The sequence below is a fragment of the Cnephaeus nilssonii genome (assembly GCF_951640355.1).
Source record: "Cnephaeus nilssonii genome assembly, chromosome: 2".
Taxonomy (NCBI): Eukaryota; Metazoa; Chordata; class Mammalia; order Chiroptera; family Vespertilionidae; genus Cnephaeus; species Cnephaeus nilssonii.
In genome coordinates, this window is record NC_137073.1 from 32,622,337 (window position 1) to 32,637,123 (window position 14,787).

The 14,787-nt window shown below is 45.4% G+C and overlaps 1 protein-coding gene across 1 annotated transcript in view; it reads left to right on the forward strand.

The window, feature by feature from the left end:
• Window positions 1-14,787, forward strand: part of LOC307107525 (general transcription factor II-I repeat domain-containing protein 2) — a 45,367-nt gene that overhangs the window by 18,264 nt on the left and 12,316 nt on the right. The window contains exons 4-9 of the mRNA XM_079784769.1: window positions 4,630-4,749; window positions 6,076-6,259; window positions 6,421-6,449; window positions 8,092-8,146; window positions 8,666-8,709; window positions 12,115-12,192. Coding sequence (XP_079640895.1) covers window positions 4,630-4,749; window positions 6,076-6,259; window positions 6,421-6,449; window positions 8,092-8,146; window positions 8,666-8,709; window positions 12,115-12,192 — 510 coding nt within the window. The remainder of the gene's footprint in view (window positions 1-4,629; window positions 4,750-6,075; window positions 6,260-6,420; window positions 6,450-8,091; window positions 8,147-8,665; window positions 8,710-12,114; window positions 12,193-14,787) is intronic.

Genomic DNA, 14,787 nt, shown 5'->3' on the forward strand with positions numbered 1-14,787 from the left:
GTCAGTATTCTCATTTTGTTCAAGTATCATTTAGTTGTGTATATTCCCTTTCAGCTCATTGAGCATCTTTGTATTATGACATTATGACAGTTATTTTGAACTAGAGGCCCAGTGCACAGAAATTCACACATGGGTAGGGTCCCTAGGCCTGGCCAGTGATCAGAGCCGATCTGTGGGGCGACTGGCGGGTGATTGGGGCCTCCGCTCACACCCGCCTTGGCTGGCCTGGCACCGCCCGCTTGCCGGCCCCACCCCCACTGCTACCGCCAGTTGGGGCCTGCAGGCTGGGGGCAGCTCCTGCGTTGAGCCTCTACTCCCTGGTGGTCAATGCACGTCATAGCGACCAGTTGTTCTGCCGTTCAGTCGATTTGCATATTAGGATTTTATATAGATAGATTCTTTGTCAGGTAGTCCATAGGTCTGCATTTCTTTAGGATTGTTCTGGATTTTTATTTTGTTTCTTTGATTGGGCCTGTTTCTGTGTATGCCTTGTAATTTCTTTTCTGGAATTTGGGCAATTGAAAAAATAACCACTCCTCCCAGGCTTTGCATACTAGCTCTGTGCAGGGGAAGACCTTCACCAGTCATCCTGCCAGCTGTTCTAGGACCTCTCTAACCTTTTAAAATATCTTTCTCCCCCTGGTGTCTGCCCACAGAACTGCAGCTCTAACATGCTGCTGACCCGCTTTCAGCAGCTACCAAACTGTAGTACAGATTCCATCAGTGCTTGGAGTGAGACAAGACAGAAACCACTTCCTCCTGCAGCCCCCAGACAAGGCAGAATGGTGGCCACATGGTCCACTCTTTTGATTCCATCCCAAAGGAGGAGCCCAGCATAGGGGTTTCCTCCCAGTTGCTCTGCAACTATTCGGTGCCAAGCACAAATTGACACACCAAATGCCAGGAATTTTCCTACCCCTTATACTGCAATCCCTTCTTGGTTTTACAATGGCTTAGGTGCTGTGGCTTCTCAGCTGTTCGGTGGAGTTCTCACAGAGATGTTCTGGTCTATATTTTGTTAATTTGCTGTTGCTTCTTCGTCTGCCATATTGCCAACATCACTCTCCTGCTTTTGTTCTTGAAGAATGTATTTACTTGATGTGGAATTCTAACTTGACAATTTTTCTTTCAGCCCTTTAAACGTAAATGTTTTATTCCATTGCCTTCAGGCTTCCGTTGTTTTAGATACAAAGTCAGCTTAGAATTCTAACTTTTGTTCTTCTGAAGGTAATGTGTCGTTTCCTTTAGGTTGTTTAATCTTTGGGTTTGGCAATTTGTCCATGATATGACTATTTGTGGTTATCATCAATTGTGGACATTTTGGCCATTATCTCTTCAAATATTTATTCTGATCCGTGTCTTCCTCATTTACACATTAAAAGAAAATTTGATGTCCCACAGGTCAGTAAGGCTCTGTTCCCTTTTTTTTTTTTCTTTTTCCTATTCAAGCTTTAGATTGGATTGTTTCTATTACCTTTCTTTAAGGACATTGATTCTTTCTTCAACAGTGTGCTGTTGTTAACTCCTTCCTGTGAAAATTTCATTTCGATTATTTTTTACTTCTAGAATTCTATTTTATCCTCTCTCTTTCTTTTTTGTTAGCATTTTCATTTCTCTGTAGGGATTCCCCATATACTCACCCATTTATTCAGCTCCCCTGGAAATTCTTAAATGTATTTAAAGCAGTTGTTTTAAATCCTTATCTGATCATTTCAACATCTGGGTCATTAATGGTCCTGCTTCTGTTTTTTTCTTTCTCTTCATCATGGATCACATTTTCCTGCTTGTTTACATTTCTACTAATATTTTTTATTTTATACTGGGTATTGTGTATGGTATGTTATAAACATCTGCTAAATAGTCTTGCTCTCTTTTTTTGGAAGGCAGTTAAATTACTGGCAGGTCACCTTGACCCTGTGGGGAGCCTGTGTAAATTTTGTTTTTTGTCCTACGGCATCACTCTCAGTCTTCGAGTGTGACCCTTACTCCTGGGGTGTACCCATTAGTTTCACAAGGTGTTTATCAAGCTTCTCTAACTTAGCAGAACTTGAATTCTAAACTCTGTCTTTCTAGCACCACACAGCTGTTTACATCTCTGCTCAGCCCTTTAGCTTGCTGCTTTTCCTTAAAGTCTCACCCTACGCTGACATAGTGGGGGGGCCAATCAAGAATTTGAGGGAAATTTCTATGAAGACATTGGGTCTTCCACCTCTGTGACTCGCTCCGTTCCAGGATTTCCCCATCAGTTTCCGGCCACGGTGGCAGTCCTGACATGTGACATAGATTTGAATAGCCAGCTCAGCGAGAATCTCCGTCCGTGTAAGCTTCCCTTTCTTCAAAGACAGCATTCCTCCCAGACTCTGCCTGGCTTCGGTTGTACTTCAGTGCCTTCAGATACTTGGTTTTAGTATTTTTTCCAGAGCCTATCACTGTTACTGTCAAGTACACACTTCTCTGCCAGTACTGGAACTGGAATATTGGATGTGATTCTTGAATAGGTGATGTTTGTTTCTTTAGAAGTTGTCAGGGAAGTAAGGAAAAATTACCGTGGAATAGCAAAAAAGCAAAAGCAACAACACATTTCCCTCCCCTCTGAAACTAGAAACCAACTCCCTATGGGATAAGTGTTCATTCACTAGTTGAATACTCAGAACAACAGAAATTTAGAATCAACCTATATTTGTGTTATAGGTGCTTAATAGGAAACAATACAGAGTAAACCAGGACTTGGCAAACCTTTTCTTTAATGGGGCAGAGAGGACACAGGTTAGTCTCTGTGGGGTATTACAGTCTGTTGCAGCCACTCAGCTTGCTATTGTGGTGGGAAAGCAAAACTGGGTAATAGGAATGAATGAGCGTGGCCAAGAAAGCCTTAGTTACAGACACTGAAATTTGAACTTCAAATTTCATAATGATTTTTATGTGTCATGAATGATACTCTGCTTTCAAACTCTTTGGACCATTTCCAAATATAAAACCATTTGTAGCTCACAGGTCATACAGAGCCAGTGCGGGGTCTGGCCCATTGTTTTCGGGCCCCTAGTGTGAACTCTGCCATTCTGTTCACCTCTTCGCCTGTAAGCCAGAATTGTTTCAGTGACCAAACACACATAGGTTTTCAACTGCTTCCTGCTGTTAGCCTAGCTGGCTGGTTCTAACGTGTAAATGTGCATAAGAATTGCTTTGCAGAATTGTATACACAGAACTCTATAATCTGAACCTAATGGATGGCTGAGGGTGTTCAGGTATACTTTTGCCCGGCCACAGTTCTTGCTTTACATTTGACCTTAGAACATGACTCCATCGCATGGGCCTCTCTAGCTCAAGGTATCGCTGTGTGACAGCTGTCAGGTTATTGCTCTCCGAGTCCATCCTCCTCTGCCCTGCCTGGGAACGGGAGCTGGGCCCTGTAAGCATCCTCCCTGGCAGCTGGTACCTTGTGTGCTTTGTCGGAAGAGATCGGGAGGTGCCCTGGGGATGGAGCATCTCTTCCTGATACCAAAGGGTTCTCGCCTGCTGTGCCTGCGGCACCTGGCGACCAGCAGCAGTTGGGATTCCCAGTAGCTCCCCTACCGCACTCAGCATCCAGTCGGTTCCATCGGCACCCCTGCTGGCTTCCCAGCAAGTCTCACAGAAGTCTTAGAAAGTTCCAGAAGGAGGCTTCCCAGTGAATCAGCGGCACACCTCCCCACCCACCCACCCCCGCCCCAGGCAGTTTCCCAGGGAGCCCTGCAGTGCCCCAGAGCCAGGCTTCCCAGCGAGTTCTGTTGGCATCACCCGCAGGTGGTTTCAGAGTTCCACCAGCGCCCCAGAGGGCAGCTTCTTTGTAACACCCAGCAAGCCTTGCAGGCGCCCGGGGACAACTTGCCCATGGTTTCCCCCAGCACCTCCAGAGGGTGGGTCCCTGCTTGCTGGCTCCAGCTTGCTGCACCCCAGGCCACTTTCCACCCTCGGATAGGCCATGGCTGCATCCACCCCAGAGAGCTCTGCATCTCTCTTCCTGATCCACAGGGTCCCTGGGGGACCCTCTTCCCGATTGGCTCCTTCCTCAGCAGCAGTAGGGCTGCTCCCACTCCAAGCTGCTGCTGAGTTCTCATTACCCCTTGGTAGTCAACCCCTTGTTACTAGTTAATGAATCGTACTACACTTTCCCTGTTCAAATTAACCTGTGGTTTCTGTCTCCTGACTAGCCCTGATTGAAACCACCAGTTTCAAAACTTTTGGAATAGCAGCTGATAGGGGGCGGGTCGGGGGAAGGATGGGGCCTAGCTGGTCCTGAACGCGTGCAGTGGTGAGGGTCGTCCTACACAATAACTGATAGCAAATATAACTATAACAAACATCATGTCTGCTTAAAAATAATTTCCTTTGAACTGCTACTATTTCCTTGTGTGTTGAATCACTTACAATTCTTTAGCAATAGATTCATTTCAAGGATGCTCATCATGTTATATTACCCTGATCATCATAAGTAGCTTGTTCTTTGTTTTTATTTAAATACACAAAGATCTTGTTTTATGTCTATGACTCTTTCCCCCTTTTTCCTTTCCGTATGCCAGCAGCATAGAGATTAAGGACGCGGGCGGCACCAATGCCTGGGTACTGACTGTGCCGATGACTCGTTCACAGGCGCTGCGGAAGGCCTGCCTGAGACCAAACCCCCGAGCCCTGGGAAGGGGCTGCAGCTCAGCTCGGGAGAAACGGAAATCCTCAGGAAAGCAGTGGAGGACTATTTCTGCTTGTGTTATGGTAAAGTGCGTTAATGTGAAGCTTTAATTCTCCGAGTAGTTCACTGTGGAGTAAGTGTTAGGTCATCTTATTGGTGTGATTATTTAGACGGTTTCTAACATCTGAACACCCACATTCTCATCAAGCGAAGAGCGGTCCTTAATTAAGTACCAGCTCAAGTTTTCTTACAGAAGACAACTTGGTTTTTTCTGGTCCATCAAAACCTCTCGATTGATCAGACTTCAGTGTTGGCTCCTATTTTAGGGAGCCCCGGGTTGCCCCCCACTCCTTGGCCAACCCAGTTATTGAAGATTTTTATTGTTGCTTGGTCACCAACCTCACCCTCATCTGTCTCTCCACCTACCCACATCTTTCCACAGGCATTAAGATAGGGATTTTTTTTAAAAATACCTACACAGTGTTTTAAAAAGCTAGGTAACGAGCCCTGGCCAGCGTGCTCAGTGGATAGAGTATGAGCCCCTGCACCAAAGGGTCTCATACCTGGGTTGCAGGTTCAAGCTCCAGTCCCAGCCAGGGCTCATATGGGAGACAGCCATCAATGTGTCTCTCTCATATCGATGTTTCTCCCCGCTCCTTTCTTTCTTCCACTCTCTAAAAATAAATGGAAAAAATATCCTTGGATGAGGATTAACAAGCAAAAAAAAAGCTAGATAACCAAGTAACTATACAGGTGTTATACTGGTATACTTATTTTCAATATAAGCACCTTAGCATCTTAGGGCCTTGTTCATCATTCCTAGATAGCTGCACACATTTATTTACCTGCAGGTCCCTGTGAGCATTTGACTTTGGGGACCCCCAGCACAAGGGATCTTGGGATCTCAGGCTACACTTGTCTATGAGAAATGGGGCTCCAGCACCTCTGGGCTGGTGGGTCAGTGTAGAAAGATACATGACCCCAATGGTGACATGAGGCCATGTTGACCTCATAACTTTTCCACAGGCAAGTCGGCCTGACTTGTTCGGTGTGACACAGGGACAATTACTCTTGGAGTGGAGGCTCTATCCAGCAGCCTGAGTAACCGTGTGTGCTCTCTGCAGCCCTGGCTGTGCCAGGCCGAGTACCCCAAATTGCACATCTTCCAAGAGAATGGAGATAAAGACCTATTCTTTTCTCTTTCTTATATGAAGGTTTAAATATTATAAACATTTTATTTTGGCCCTTTGGTTGGTAATGTTTCTAATTTCGGATATAAAGAACTAGGGTACCTTATGCTTCTAATGTATCTTCCAATGATGTCACCACCTGTGTTCATCACACTATGAAATTGGCCGGTAGGGGTTGTGCGCTCCTGCCATTTAAAGTCATCTGGCCTCTTCTCCTAGGTAAAGCCTTAGGGACAACAGCGATGGTGCCTGTTCCGTACGAGAAGATGCTGCGAGATCAGTCGGCTGTGGGAGTTGAGGGGCTTCCAGAAGGAGTTGCCTTTCAGCACCCGGAGAACTATGATCTTGAAACTCTGAAGTGGATTTTGGAGAACAAAGCCGGGATTTCATTCATCATAAACAGGTGACAGGCTCTGTCCCATCACAGCAGTTAGTGCATTTGAAGATAAGCTGAGAGCTTAATTGCAGTTAGTTCATTGTGTACATTTAGAAGTTGGTTATTGGGCTGTTTGATCTGACGTTCTTGTGTGTTCACATTGGGTAATAGTGTTGGTTTTCTTGCAGACCTTTCCTAGGTCCGGCAGATCAGCAAGGTAAGTGACAGCTTCTCATACTTAGTGACTGCCCTTGGCTGCTAAACCAGTTCTGCTTTTCTAATTAAAATGCAAGTTCGGCACATTGTAAAGCTTGTTTATTCTCATTGAGGCGGTCTCTGACATGGCAGGGTGGGTGGTCATGGTGTTTGCAGGCTCTACAGCTCAGGGAGCGGCACACCCCGCCTAGAAAGTGGAGACACCACCCTCCTCCCAGCTCACCTGCTGGTGAGTTTCTGCACCCAGACCTCAGGCAGCACTAGCCCCCCCTTGTCCTGGTGCACAGCAGTGCGAGGAGTGTGGGGTCACCTCCTGGTCGTTGACCACAGCCACAGGCCAGGCATTGTTGGGCTCAGGAGAGGGTCTAGGATGTGTGATTGTTCTCATGCTTCTGAGACTCACAGTCTAGGAGGAGGAATGAGACTGTCCAGCAGGGAGCTGGGTGTGGCCTGTGCTCTCAGAATGACTGGAGGAAATCCCTGAGAGCCCTGCCAAGGGGTTAGAATTGTGTGATTGGAAGGGCTTCATGGAGGAGCGGGCCCCAAAGATAAGCAGGGGGTCAACAGGCTGTCCTTCCAGGAAGCCCATGCCATGTGACCACACAGAAAGCGTTGTGGAAGGGTGTCTCAGGCCGCATTTGGGAACCAAGGACCCCTTATAATCTCCTGAACTTAGGATTTTGAGGGGGCCAAAAATATAATAATTATTTACCAGAAGTGCTTAGAGATCAACTTATGCTTACTTCTTATTTTCTCAGATTATTATTCTGAATGTAATTGGAAACCATAGCTGTATATGAAAGATCAGATCTAAAGAGGATGCCATACTGAGACTGCATAGGTAGGGATGGCCCAGGGGGGCTTAGGGGGGGATACACACAGTTCCCACGGCACACCGCGAGCTGGTTCTTCTGAGCACAGACTGCTCACGGAGCAGAGGGAACAGTTGTGAGCTCCTGGACTCCTCAGAGGAGGCATTTGAAGGTGAGGGTGGCAGGTGACAGGAGATTGTTGTGCCAGATGACTTGTATTTTCATTAGAGACTATTTAGTGCTTACAGTGTGCCAGGCACTGTTCTAAGCACTTTGCATGTATTCTCACCCAAGCACCATTTCAGATGAGGAAGCTGAGGCACGGGGCGGGTTAGTAAGTTGCTGGCGGTCACCCAGCTGGTGAGCAGCAACATGGGATCCACACCTGTGCTCCAGCTCCAGTCTGTTCCTCGGCCCCCATTCTGCCCACACGAATGGCCCCAGAACATGGGGTCAGGTTTGAGATGGTGTCTCCCCCCACTGACTTGGAGATGGGAGTTCTGTTCTCTCTGTATTGCCTTTCATTTTATATATGCCTTTTAAAATATATATTTTTCTTGATTTCAGAGAGGAAGGAAGAGGGAGAGAGAGATGGCAACATCAGTGATGAGAGGGAATCATTGATTGGCTCCCTCCTGCATTCCTCTGCTGGGGATTGAACCCGCAACTGGGCATGTGCACTGACCGGGAATTCAACCATGACCTCCTGGTTCATAGGTCGATGCTCAACCACTGAGCCACACCAGCCGGGCTCATTTTATATGTCTTTGAATGTTGTCAGATTTCAGGATGCAGAAAGGGTTTAATGTGTGTCTTTTTACTCCTGCACAGGTGGGCCTGGGGTGGTAACAGACGCTGAGAGAGCAATGACATTGTCAAGTGAAAGGTAAGGGATAGATAAAAAATACAATCCTCATCTAGCCCCAAAGTGATCCTTTTTAGACTGGAAAGTCTTCCTTATTTTGTTATACAGCTGACCTTGAACAACATGGGTTTGAACCACGTGGCTCTTATTATACCACTAGTGCACCAGCACAGTTCAGACCCGTGTTGTTAAGGGTCGTCTGTGTTTTTAACCTACAGCTGGGAATACGCGTATGTGGAGGGCCGACATATATTATATTCAGGTTTCGACTGTGTGGTAGGTCGGTGCTCCTAACCCCCAAGTGTCCAAGGGTCAGCTGTATATTCTTTATTCAAAAAGATGTTTGGGATTCTATCGCTATAGTCAGGTGACACAGTTAATTTTGTAATACATTATTAAGAATGTTAACGTTAAACTTGTGGCAGTTTTGCTTTCAGTTTGGCGTGGGAAGGGGATTCGGCAGCATGGAGATGAGATGTGGGGAGTTTTAGTTCAGGGGTCCAGATGCCTGTCTTGACCAGGGTTCCCTTCTCCTTTCAGTTGTGGCCCCATCCATGTGAAAACTGAACCCATGGAAGATTCCGGTATGTATACCGATGCTTTTAGAATCCAGTGTTTAGCAGGTTATCATTTGACTCCTTTCTTTAAAAAAAAATGTGTGTGTGTGTGTGTGTGTGTGTGTGTATATACATATATATATATATATATGACTCTGAGTAAACTAAGAATAAAGGGAAACTTACTCGATTTTATTTTTTAAAATCTACCAAAAAAAAAATACAACTAACATTATACTCAATGGTGAGAAACTAGAATCTTTCCCCCTAAGCTCAGGAACAAGGCAGGGGGCTATACCCTCTCAGCACTCCTTTTCAACTTCATACCGGAAGTCCTAGCTCCTGCAGTAAGACAAGAAAGGGAAATAAAAGGTATACTGATTGGGAAGGAAGAAATAAAACTGTTTGGTCATAGATGACATGATTGTCTATGCAGAAAATCTGAAAGAATCAACCAAAATATGGGTTTTAGGACACTAATTAACCTCAAATGGGACCTTATTTGCAGAATAACCATATTTTATTCAAATATCTAGAAAAGAGCCTTCTAATGCAGTAAGTGATTGGAGGGGAAATGTTAAAAGGTTAAAAACAGAATTTCTTAAAAACTCAAATGTTTAATCAAGAGATGGGAAAATATTGAAAGTATTAAAAGTGGAAAGGTCAGCCCAGCCAGTATGGTTAAGTGGTTGGGCATCAATCCATGAACCAAGAGGTCACCAGTTCGATTCCTAGTCAGGACACATGCCCAGCTTGTGGGCTCGATCCCCAGTAGGGATCTCATCGATTTTTTTTTAATATAGATTTTTGATTTTATTCCTTGCTGGTGAAGACATTATTATTTTTTCTTTTTTAAAATATATTTTTATTGATTTTAGAGAGGAAGGGAGAGGGAGAAATTTCAATGATGAGAGAGAACCATTTATTGGCTGCCTCCTGCAAGCCCCCGACTGGGGATCGAGCCCACAACCCATTGCATGTGCCCCGACCAGGAATTGAACTGTGATCCCCAGGTTCATCAGTTGATGCTCAACCACTGAGCCATGCCAGCTGGGCTGACCTTTCCACTTTTTTAAAAAAATATATGTTTTTGTTGATTTTTAGAGAGAGAGGAAGAGAGAGGGAGAGAGATAGAAACATCGATGAGAGCCCTCTCGGAAAGGTCAGAAAACCCCAAATAATCAAGTACATAAAATTCAGGCGTGTTCACAGGGCCACTCAAAAAGATAAAAATGACACAAGCTGGTTATAAAAGACTAAAACTAGAATTTAACAAGGCTCACAAAAGCAACCTAGCATATGAAATGAAACAGTTTCAAAATGTGAAGTTAAAATTAAATCTAAGATAATCCAAAAGAAAAGCACTGGTCAATACTAAGAAGAAAAGATGTAGAAAAAGGGAAAATAGAGACCTGCCACAGATGGAATGGGAGGCAGAGCACCAGCGCCATAAAGCTGTCCGGGGTGGCTTATCCTCCGCCGCCCCAGGCATGAGGGGAACCCGGACACGAGTGGGCCCGTCTCCTTGTCACACCCACCACAGCTGCAGGGGCTTGTGTCCCTCCCAGTCACCTGTAAATATGTGCTTAGTAGAAGCTCCGCCTTCAGTGACAGAGCCTGAGAAGTAATGGTGCTTGTCCACCTCAGTTATTGTCAGTAAAACCAGCACGTCAGTGAAGAGCAATGAGCCGTGGGTCTGGGCCGAGCAGCATTCAGCTGTGGAGTCTTAATCTCACTTACACATGGCATGCCTTCAGCTCTCGCCCACTTCATCTTAGCCTCGGGTGCTTTTCAAAGCGCACATATGTTCTGCCTGCAGCCCCCGCTTCGGAAGATGACAAGTGGGGGCGGAGGGCGTGGTCAGCTCTCCCAGGGGCCCTCTCCTGGATCCACACCCAGACCTCCTTTAGCCTCCCACGGCTGTTGGGCGTGAGCATGTCCCTCCCGCTTTAAAACAGGCGCCTTGTTGAGGCCTTTATTTGGAGATGTGGTTCTGTTTAAACAAAAACATGCTCCCGATGAATGAATTCTACTGTGGATGTCATGATGCAGTACAATTGCTTCCAGCTGCCCACCGGCTTTGGGAGCAGGCCATCAATCGGCCTATTTCTCGTGATATTTGTGCACACAGAACAAATGTTGCAGTGATTTTGAATTTTGAATTCCTTATCTCTGTCTCTCCCTTTCCCTTCACCCCCTCCCCCTCTCTTTCACGTGAGGAAAGACATCGGTAAACCTGTTTCATTAGCATGTCAAACAAATTCTGCGCTGTCCAATCTGGTTTCAGTTGCCTGGATGAAAAAGGAATGTTTCCCTGACAGCCCAGCTGTCGCTTGTTCATCAGTTGTTTCAGTTGGTAGGGACTTTAGTGCCTAATCAGCTTGGAATGTGTACTTTAATTAAAATTTTATTATACAATATTACAAAACCTATAGATGTTCAATTTTCTTAAAACATTTGATCACCTTTATTTACTAGAGGTCCAGTGCACAAAATTCATGCACTGGCGGGGGTGGAGGGTGGTCCCTCAGCCTGGCCTGCGCCTCTCATAGTCCGGGAGCCCTTGGGGGATGTCAAACTGCCGGCTTAGGCCTGCTCCCCTTCGGACATCTTTAGTGCTGCTGTGGAGGCAGGAAAGGCTCCTGCCACTACCACTGCACTCGCCATCCATGAGCCCGGCTTCTGGCTGAGCAGCGCTCGCCCTGTGGGAGCGCACTGACCACTAGGGGGCAGCTACTCCATTGAGCGTCTGCCCCCTAGTGGTCAGTGCACACCATAGCGATCAGTCGTTCCGTCATTCAGTCGATTTGCATATTAGCCTTTCATTATATAGGATTTTTGTTTGTTTGTTTTTTTAATCCTCACCTGAGGATATTTTCCCATTGATTTTTCAAGAGAATGGAAGAGAAAGGGAAAAACAGAGAGAAACATCGATGTGAGAGAAACGCATCGATTGGTTGCCTCCTGCAGGAGCCCTGACCAGGGCCAGGGCTGGGGAGGAGCCTGCAACCAAGGTTCATGCCCTTGACCAGAATTGAACCCGGGACCCTTTGGTCCGCAGGCTGATGCTCTATTCACTGAGCCAAACCGGCTGGGGCATGTTCAAATTTTTAAAAACTCAGACTTATAAGAGTAATAAGAAAAATCCTTTTTCACCCTTTCACTCTTTCCTTTCAAAATTCCACCCCCCTAAGTCTCCCTGCACACCTCCAGTCCCTTCCCCATATGAGGTGGCAACAACTTTTAACCAATTGGTGAAAATTTTTTCACCTCGTGTACAAATAAGCTCATAAATGGCATTTTCCTTTTTATGCTTAAGTAGACCTCCTTTGTCAACTTTCCTTTGATCTTGAAAGATGATCAGCTGGTCATCTTTCTGTGTTGGTGGGTTTGGCCTAACATGTAATTCTGTCATTTCCATTGCATTCAAAGGCATTTCCCTGAAAGCAGCAGCTGCGTCAGTCAAGAAAGAATCAGAGGATCCTAATTACTATCAATATAATATGCAAGGTAATACTAGTTGATAATCATTTTCTCCTCCCTAAGTTACTCGGGATGAAATTGTAATTGCCACCCATCCGTGTGGGCTGCCCCTCACCGTCTTCCCAATAGCCTCCTCTCCGCCCACTTCCTGCTGCCGCAGCCTCCCTCCTGCTCCTTCCCTTCCAGTAGGTCCAAGCATGGGCAAGAGGCTGGGAAGAGGAAAAGAGCTTTCTTCAAGTAATTGCAGAACTGGCGAGTAAACAAAAGGCTAGCAGTGCCATCAGGCTGGGGGCCCTCCTACAACACTGTTGGCTGTGAGTGTCCAACTTGAAATATGTGAGGAGTCTTCCATTGTGACCTCAGTTGCTCTGGTTTCAGTCTTGAGGATGGGAATTAAAGCCCCACAGGGTTAGCCATCACACACTGGACAGCAGTAATGTGACAGGTTTATTTATGTCACTCATTGGAAGAAAAACTTGCTATCAGTCCTGTGCCCATGTCTGTACTTTACAATGAGGACAAAATTATAAGAAAAGCATAAAAGAAATGCTTTTGTTTTTTTGTTGTTGTTGTTGCTGCTGGCACACAAATATTGATTAATAATTTTATAGTAAGAGTCACTGATAAGAAAAACCAAAATTTATTGGGATTCAGTAATTTGCCTTGCAAATAAAGGATTGCTGGATTCCCCCCTCCCTGTCTCTTTTTACTTAAAAGAATTTTGGGGCCCTAGCCGGTTTGACTCAGTGGATAGAGTATCCTGGGTTTGATTCTGGCAAAGGGCACATACCTCGGTTGCAGGCTTGAACCCCAGCCACATGCGGGAAGCAACCAACCGATGTGTCTCTCTCACATCGATTTTCTCTCCTCTGTCTCTTCCTCTCCCTTCCATGCTCTCTAAAAAAAAAATAAAAAAAAATCAATGAAAAATATCTTTGAGGATTAACAAAAAAAAGGAAAAGAATTTGGGGGAATAAAACAAAGTTTTAAAAAAGAAGCATAAAATGTCCCCATTTTGCAATCCTTAATGTAACGATGCATCTCAGCTGTAATCATCAGTGGCCATTAAAACCAATCGTTAAATGTCAATAGGATTTTATGACGAGTAGATCAGGCTGGCAGGTTCTAACTCACTCACTGGTCCAATGTTAACCTCATGAAGTAGAGGTAACCAGATATTATGTGCCTCCAGGTGGGATCTAGTAAGAAGTACTCCTTCAGGATTCTTGCCCTCCAAAATCAAACCTACGTCTGATCCAGTCTTTAGACTTACCTACCAATTTTCAGGAAATGTGGGAGATACAGAAACATATGAAAACAACACTCCAAGGTTGCAGGCAGTAAATGCCCGAGTGGTAGAAGCTCGACAAGACATGTGCTGATTTCTTTTTTTTTCTTTCTAATATATTTTTATTGATTTCAGAGAGGAAGGGAGGAGAGAGAGATAGAAACATCAATGATGAGAGAGAATCATCCATCAGCTGCCTTCTGCACACCCCCTACTGGGGATCGAGCCCACAACCCGGGCATGTGCCCTTGACCAGAATCGAACCCGAGACCCTTCACTTCAGTCCACAGGCTGACACTCCATCCACCAAGCCAAACCAGCTAGGGCATGTGCTGATTTCTTCATCAAATAATTGCAAGGTTTTTTTTTAATGGAGAGAAACCTGTTTTACAGTAAAAGAGATTTAAAAGACATTTCAACCAAATGCAATGTGTGGGTTTTGTTGAGATCCTGATTTAGGCAAACCAACTGCAAAAAGACAATTACTGCTTCCTGTGGAATGCCAAATAATCACTGATACATGGCAGGAATGCTGGAATTGCAAAGTCCATTTGTAACCATTATAATAAAAGATTGGTTCAAGAAGGAATTATCAGCCCTAGCCGGTTTTTCTCAGTGGTTAGAGTATTAGCCTGCGGACTGAAGGATCTTGGGTTCAATTCCCGGTCAAGGGTTTTGATTCCCAGTAGCAGGTTTGATTCCCAGCCCCATCGGGGTATGTGCAGGAGACAACCAATTGATGTGTCTCTCTTTCCCCGCCTCCTGCCTCCCACTGAAAATCAATGGCAAAAATAGCTTCAGGTGGAGATTTTAAAAAAAGGAATCATCAGTGGATGCTAAATCTAGAGAGGAATGTAGGGGTGGAATACTTACGTGATCTTAAAGTTTCTCCCCACAGGCTGTTGGCCAGTTGCAAGAGTGAGGAAAAAAACAGTAATTTTACATTGGAGACATCAAAAACACCTTGATCAGATGATCAAAATTCACATCACCAGAGAGAGACAGATGAACTCTTAGTTGGTCTGGGCTGCTATAACAGAATCCATAGATGGGGGTCTTAGAAGCAACAGGCATTTGTTTCTCACAGTTCTGGAGGCTGGAAAGTCCAAGATCAAGGTGCTGGCAGATCCGGTGTCTGGTGAGACCCACTTCCTGGTTCATAGGTGATCTTCTCAATGTGTCCTCCCATGGTGTCCTCCAAGGGCGTCTCTGGCATCTCTTTATAAGGGCACTAATGCCAATCCTGATGGCTCCACCCCCATGACCCAAACACTCCTGAAAGGCCCCACCTCCGAGTACCATCACATCGGGGGTTAAGATTTTGACATATGAAT